This window comes from Acanthochromis polyacanthus, chromosome 3 (assembly GCF_021347895.1).
Source record: "Acanthochromis polyacanthus isolate Apoly-LR-REF ecotype Palm Island chromosome 3, KAUST_Apoly_ChrSc, whole genome shotgun sequence".
NCBI classification, from domain to species: domain Eukaryota; kingdom Metazoa; phylum Chordata; class Actinopteri; family Pomacentridae; genus Acanthochromis; species Acanthochromis polyacanthus.
In genome coordinates, this window is record NC_067115.1 from 16,649,748 (window position 1) to 16,656,859 (window position 7,112).

The 7,112-nt window shown below is 42.7% G+C and overlaps 1 protein-coding gene across 1 annotated transcript; it reads left to right on the plus strand.

Annotated features, from left to right (window-relative positions):
• The first annotated feature begins 807 nt into the window (after positions 1-807).
• dusp5 (dual specificity phosphatase 5) lies at positions 808-6,575 on the plus strand. Its single transcript, XM_022189466.2, has 4 exons — positions 808-1,293; positions 2,188-2,327; positions 3,080-3,299; positions 5,783-6,575. The coding sequence occupies exons 1-4, from the start codon at positions 930-932 to the stop codon at positions 6,187-6,189; spliced, it is 1,131 nt and encodes a 376-aa protein (XP_022045158.1). The 5' UTR covers positions 808-929; the 3' UTR covers positions 6,190-6,575.
• The last annotated feature ends 537 nt before the right edge of the window (positions 6,576-7,112 follow it).

Sequence of the window (7,112 nt, forward strand, 5' to 3'; positions counted from 1 at the left end):
AATTATGGTGCAAGAGAAAACAGATGGTGCTGGTATAAAAGAAGGTGTTAAATGGATAAATACAGTATAGCAATTAAAATATTAATATTAATATTCATAAAATAATAAAAAGCATATAGAAGAAGTGCTTGGCTCTCAGGATCACTGCACACTTTTTCCATATGATGACAAAAATGGACAACAATTATGAAAATATTACATGATGCGTGTCAAGTTTTGTTCAGTAAAATTGCGATCCAGTCTTGTGGCTTTTCTCTCTTTTCTTTGCAATATAAATAGAAATTTCATTATCTTTAATTTTTGGACTGTTGACAAAATAAGATATTTAAAGGTGTCACTGTGTCACCACATAAAGCAAATAATCAATATCAAGACTAATAGTGGAAATGATCAACCACCATCCATCTCTGTTGCTGGCTTTTTGTCCTATGGAGGTTATTAATTCCGGCTGGGATGTGTGATAACCTCCATCCAAAACACTGCATTTTTTATGAGTCAATAGGAGCCGTAATACCGTTTGAATTCTTCTATTATCTGTAAGAACTCTGTTCCCCCCCCCCCCTTTGAATGGTCGCTGAGCCTGAAACTGAAAGAGAAGGGGTAGGAGCCGGCAGAGGACACGCTGTGAGTAATGGCTGAATCAAACGCACCGCAGAAGTGTAGTTTCTTATTTACAAGGCCCTGCGGGCGGAGTCACAGACGACTCATCGTGGTGGGCGGGGTTTTTTCCTACGTTCACTCCTCGCCGGTGTCCATATATGGTTCGTGACGTCACGCGCCGGAGGTCCCATTCACATAAAACTGATCGGCTGGAATCCCCTTGGAGGAAATGTAGGCACAGACGCATACGGGGCTCTTCGCTCGCCCGTATTTAGGACTAATCCCGTTTAATTCTTTAGGCAATAATAACAAACTACTGAACGTCAAAAATGAAAGTCTCCAGCATAGACTGCCGGCGTCTGAGGAAGATCATCAGGAAGGAGTGTGGAAGCTGCCTTATTGTGGATTGCCGACCTTATTTCTCATTCACGAACTCCAATATCAAAGGCTCTGTCAATGTCAATCTCAACTCCGTGGTGGTCCGGAGATCTCGGGGAGGACCGGTGCCTCTGCAGTTTGTCATCCCGGACGAGAGAGCCCTGTTTCGGCTTCGGGAGGGGAGCATATCGGCTATCGTAGCTCTGGATGACCGGACGTCCCACTGGCAAAAACTAAAAAAGGACAGTGTAGCACAAATAGTAATAAACACGCTCTCACATCTTGCGAGCGGGGCAAACATCTGTTTCCTGAAAGGTGAGAACTTTGGGAAATTAAACTCTGTTAATCTAGAAAAGTCAAGATGCTGTCAGTTTGCTTAGATGTTGTTTTAAAAGTAGGATAATTTGGTCTTTCATTTAACATTCAGAGCTTCACTTTTTCATATTTAATCCAACTTTTTATGAGTGTTTTGTTATTTATTCATATGTTTAATGACGGAAATATTACTTTAGAGTCAAACTTCAGTTATGTATGCCTCATGTTCTGTTCAGAATGTACAAAAAAAATAATCTTAATATACCTGAAACTCGTGCGTAAAGACATGATTATGAGACTACTTTTATCTTTCAGACATGGACAACTAACCTCCTTTTTTTTTATTTATTAAAGAACAGTGTTGTGATACTTTCTTAATAACCACAACAGTGTCAAAGCAAAGCCATCCTTCTCTTACTGTCTTTTTTTGCCTTTATTGAAAGCAACCGACATTTTTCTCTCACTTCTTGGAGACACAAATGTCCTGTGTGCGTCAATGGAGCGGATGAGTCAGTGCGTGAGAAACGCAAGCAAATTGGCGGTGCAGTGACTTTCGTTGATGAAACAAAACACAAAAATTAATCGCCCTCTGAAGAATCTACTTTAGTTAAATTGGGGTTGTGATATGGTGTTAAAACACATCCGTCTCCGTCTGTCACTTGCGCGTTCTCAGGATGTTGGCCTAAACGGATTACTGGTCCTTTCAGTGCGGGCTCCTGTAATTAATTACGCGCCTATAATCAGGTTATAAAGGTTATAATCCGGTTGTTAAGACTGTTTCATAAACGATGGCATTTCACAAGATGTGTGAGTCAGGGGGAGCAGGAGAGGTCGTATTATTGTAAGCTTATTTATTAAAGAGTGTGCTAATGTTTTTTATTCTCTCCCTCTCAGGAGGATACGAGAATTTCCACTCTCAATACCCTGATCTTTGCACTGAGGTGAAAACCATTGACCAGAGCGGAACTGAAACCGAGAAAAGAGTCAACAACCACAGCGAGAAGCTTTCTCACCACAAACCAGATTACGATCAGGTATGGAAACACCCTTTTACAATACAGAGCTTCCCTTCCTCTCTCTGACTCCCACATGCAGCCACAGGCACAGCTACTGTCAGGTTTTATTTTTAGACGTATCCAGAAAAAGAAAGAAAGAAAGAAAGAAAGAAAGAAAGAAAGAAAGAAAGAAAGATAAAACACACACACACATCCAACCCATGCTGACATCAGAGAAACTTATATTTGGCATCAGCCCATCAAAACATGTTCTCAACTTAGGTATGATATTCTCTGACCTTCACTTCACTTCACTGCCTTTTTATATTGAGCTCCAAAGGAGAGCTCATTGAAGCTCAGCTGATGTCAGGACTCCCCACAGAATGAAAAAACAAAACAAAACAAAAAAACACTCTTTAATCTCTGACCTTTCTTCCATCTTGTCCACTGGCCAAACAGAAAATATAGGTATCATAAAACCTCTCTGTTGTGTCTGTTGTCGACACACTGTGGGGGAATTTGACTCACCGGTTTCAATTAAAGGGGGAATCCAGCACTCTATAAGCTTCATGCCTTTCTGTGCATTCAGTCTGCAGATGATGTGCTGTTGGCAGGTGCTTGGATGTTGTGGCTTGAAAAATTGGTGCATTTTCTCAGGGGTGTGTGGGTAAAAGCAGATGCGCCAAGGCTGGCAGTCTAGTGTTGTGTCTTGTTAGAAGGCCATGTGTTGTGGTGCGTATGTATTTGGCTCACATCTCTATTTTCCTCCCTCCTCTCTTTTCCAACCTCAGGGTAAACCTGTAGAGATCCTGCCTTTCCTCTACCTCGGTAGTGCCTACCATGCCTCCAGACAGGACTATCTCAGCGACCTTCACATCACAGCCTTGCTCAACGTGTCACGCAGGGACCTGCAGCCGGCCAAGGGCCACTACGACTACAAGTGGATCCCAGTGGAGGACAGCCACATGGCAGACATCAGCTCCCACTTCCAGGAGGCCATAGAGTTTATAGGTGAGCTCAGCGAATGTTGTTCTTTTATTAGGGTGCGGATATTATTATTTTGACATCATTTGCATGGATAGAGTTATCATATAAAGCAGATGCCTCTCCAAGCTTCACACTCAGAATAGTTCACTCACTCAAACCAGACAGGAAGGGAAATAAATACACCACCAAGAAGGAGGCATTGCCTGGAATAAGATCGACTTTAGCCTATTTATAATGTAACATCACCCCCCAAGGAGCCTAAAAAAATACCCAAGCTGAGTCAGAAGCGACACCTATACATAGGTGTGTTTATTTTTGAAATGCCTCATTGTCTTCGAGTAAGCCCCCTTTATCGGTGCCTCTCACCTGCTGCCATTCACAAATAGAGAGCTATAAGGAGCCAAGCTGTAATCAGTTTAACTTGATCGCTTGCCTTCAATCCCCAACAACCTTATCCAGCCTGTCTGCTTTCATTCAGGATTTGCTCACTTCCCCCCAGCTTCTTTTCCGACCCCCCTCCCTCCCTCCCTCCCTCCCTCCCTCCCTCCCTCCTTCCCCTCATTACATTCCTCCCCCTCGTCTTAACTTGAAAAAGACGCTTTCATGCCGTCACTGCCTCTCAGACCAAATCACACGCTGCCGGGTGTGGCCAGTTAGTGTGACAACTGGGTGAGCTGTCCGAGTTTAGTAATGACACAGTGGAGGAGGAGGAAGCTGGGGGCTGACTGACACATAAACAGATATTTATGATAGATGCCTGGAAGATAAATGCTGTGGCTGAGTGATACACAATAACGGAGCATATTTGTTTATTGCTAAGAGGTGGGAATCACTGATGGACCTGAAGCAGGCAGGGCAGCAGAGGAAAAGAGAGTGTGTGGGAGAGGAGAGAGGTGCTGGATAATATCAGCAGCAGCAAAAGATGTACACAATGTGCTGGTGGCTATTTATAGCCAGGCCTAACCAAGGACAAAGCTCACCCACAAGCAGCTTTGCTGACCTGTATTGGGTGGCTGCTATTGTTGGTATTGTGCATTGTTTGGGGATGCAGCCTACATTTAGGGTGCCTTTCTGCAAGGCTGTGTATTACATAAGGCCACAAATTGTTCCAGGGACAGGTTTAGCCTACATTTAAATAGGGCCTCCAAAATTCATCAACCTTGCCAAGCGATTTGACATGCACAAATGATCACAGCTGTTACTCGAAATAGATCAATCAGCAAATCGGAAACCCTTCTGACCTAGTGACTGATGTAAGCCCATGGAGGAAATAATAAATATTATTGACTTGCGGGATGAAAACAGCCACTGAAGCATGTCATGACGTCTCCAGCCAAAGGATGGTCATTAAAACACCCACTGCTGCTGCTGCTGCTGCTGCTGCCCCTCCCTCATTGCATCTTACTCTCTAGATAGAGCTTCATAATTCATTCATGTGGTTTATTGGGGATCAGAGCAGTCAGAAAACAGCGATTCTAGCTGCAGTGGCACTCAGGAACAAGCAGAAGTAGCCCTCAAAGCTTGTACTTTATAGAGAGAGAGAGTGTAGGTGTCTGCAGTGGCTTTGTGGAACTAAGTGTCCATAGGTAAATCAGACTTGTATGCGAGACAGACAGAAAAAGGAGACATGTAGGTGTTTGCTGTAATTCTAAGAATCAACAAAATCTTGAAACGTGTCGTGAGAGCCATTCAGACAGATGAGTGAAAGTAGATTTGTGTGTGGGCATTAGAACATACAGATAAGTGTGTAGGAGAGCGGCAGCTCTAAATTAGAACACACATCTCTGTACCACCATGAAAACTGCAGCAGTACCCAGCGCCCCCACAGCAGTGCAGAAAAAATCTTGTGTACAGCTGCGGTCCGTGACTAAGACAAGCTTCACAAGTGTCTTTTTGTGTGCACCATACTGAAACTGTTTTAGGATTTCTGTGCATTTCTGTGTTGTTACAAATTAAATGTACTGACAGAGTGGATGTTCCTGTTTGTCCAAAATATCCTGCTGCTGTTGCTGTGTGTGTGTGTGTGTGTGTGTGTGTGTGTGAGAGAGAGAGAGAGAGAGAGAGAGAGAGAGAGAGAGAGAGAGAGAGAGAGAGAGAGAGAGAGAGAGAGAGAGAGAGAGAGAGAGAGAGAGAGAGAGAGAGAGAGAGGGGGAGAGAGAGAGAGAGAGAGAGAGAGAGAGAGAGAGAGACAGGGAAAGAAACTAAATAGGTGTTCACAGTAATTGGTGAGTGGGTGTAAGAAGTAGGCAATTACACAGTTAAAATGTGATTTTTAATTTGTTATTATGTAGTCGAAACTCCTTGTTGATTTATTGTCCCCTCTCCACCATATAACTTGCTTTTTAAAATACCAATTTCCGCTAAAAAAAGAAAAATAAACCCTGAAACAACACTATAGCCCATGTTTTAATATTTTAATGAATTTCTGTGCAACATCTTTGCTGATGAGCAAAGAAAGAAAAAGTATTCCCATCTCACCACAGACTGTCCAATTCTTCTCGTTCCAGATCATGTGAAGCAATCAGGGGGAAAGGTCCTGGTACACTGCGAAGCAGGCATCTCACGCTCACCTACCATCTGCATGGCCTACATCATGAGGACCCAGCAGCTGAGGCTGGATGCAGCCTTTGACATCATCAAGCAGCGCCGGGCAGTCATCTCACCAAACTTCAGTTTTATGGGTCAGCTACTGCAGTTTGAGTCTGAGGTCCTATCCAATGCCCCGGCTCTAGCTGCCACACCTGAACCGGCCACACCTTGTGCCCCAGAGTCTGCCTCCTTTTTTGCCAATGACTTCACCACCACCTTTAACACCAAAAACTTTGAGCCATCCGTGTTCACCCTCCCTACCTCTTGTCTGCAGTCCCCGGTCCACCACCAGTTCAAACTGAGCCCAATAACTGCACTGCCTTAAAACGAACTGTGACTGCTCGTAGTCTTACTTGAAAATATTTAAAAATCAATGCTCTCTGCGTGCCTGGTGTTGAAACCAGCAGAGCAGATAGACCAGAGATCAGCAAAGAGTCAAGATAATAGTATTCACTTCATAGGATTTGGAGCCTTTGAAATCTGTGGGTTGCAAACATTAATGCTGTTTTCCCGTCTTCTGAACTGCAGTGATGAAACAACACAGCATGGTGATAAACTGCAATATACATGCCTTAGGTTGATATTGTGATTTATTTGCCTATTCACAAAGACAGTCAGGCATAAAACTTAATTTATTTGAAAATATTGGTCTGTTTTTTCAATAATGTGGATATGAATATGTGTTTAATAAATGTTTTCACCACAAAAACACTTGCTTATGTCATCACTGTAAAAATTGTGCATGTGGTATGAATGGTGTGTAGATTACATGAATGAGAAATAAACTGCAGGAACACTTTTTTCTAGAAAAAAATCTTACATTCAGTGAATGGATTGTGTGTGGACTGGCCTGAATACAGCTAAGGAAGAACAGTGACACCTGCAGTGACTCTAGCATGGCCCTTATGAACAACGTATGAATGCTTGTGTGCTTAGTAAAAGTCAGACTGCATATATCCAAAGTTTTGGCCATTTAATTAGCTTCAACTACGGAAGCTTTAAATCATAAACACCTGAATCAATGATATCATTGATTTTGGAAGCCCCGGAAGTAGAATTTAAATAGACAATCACATTCAAAACAGATCAGTTGTGTGTTTTCTTAAGATAGAATAAATTGTCAATATCATAATTACTTATTAACAGCTGCTTTTATCAGTTAATAATTTAATTTAGCTTACCTAGCTTGGTTAACTATCATAACAACTAATCATACCGGCGAGACAGGAAGACTCTTCGTTTGGCGCC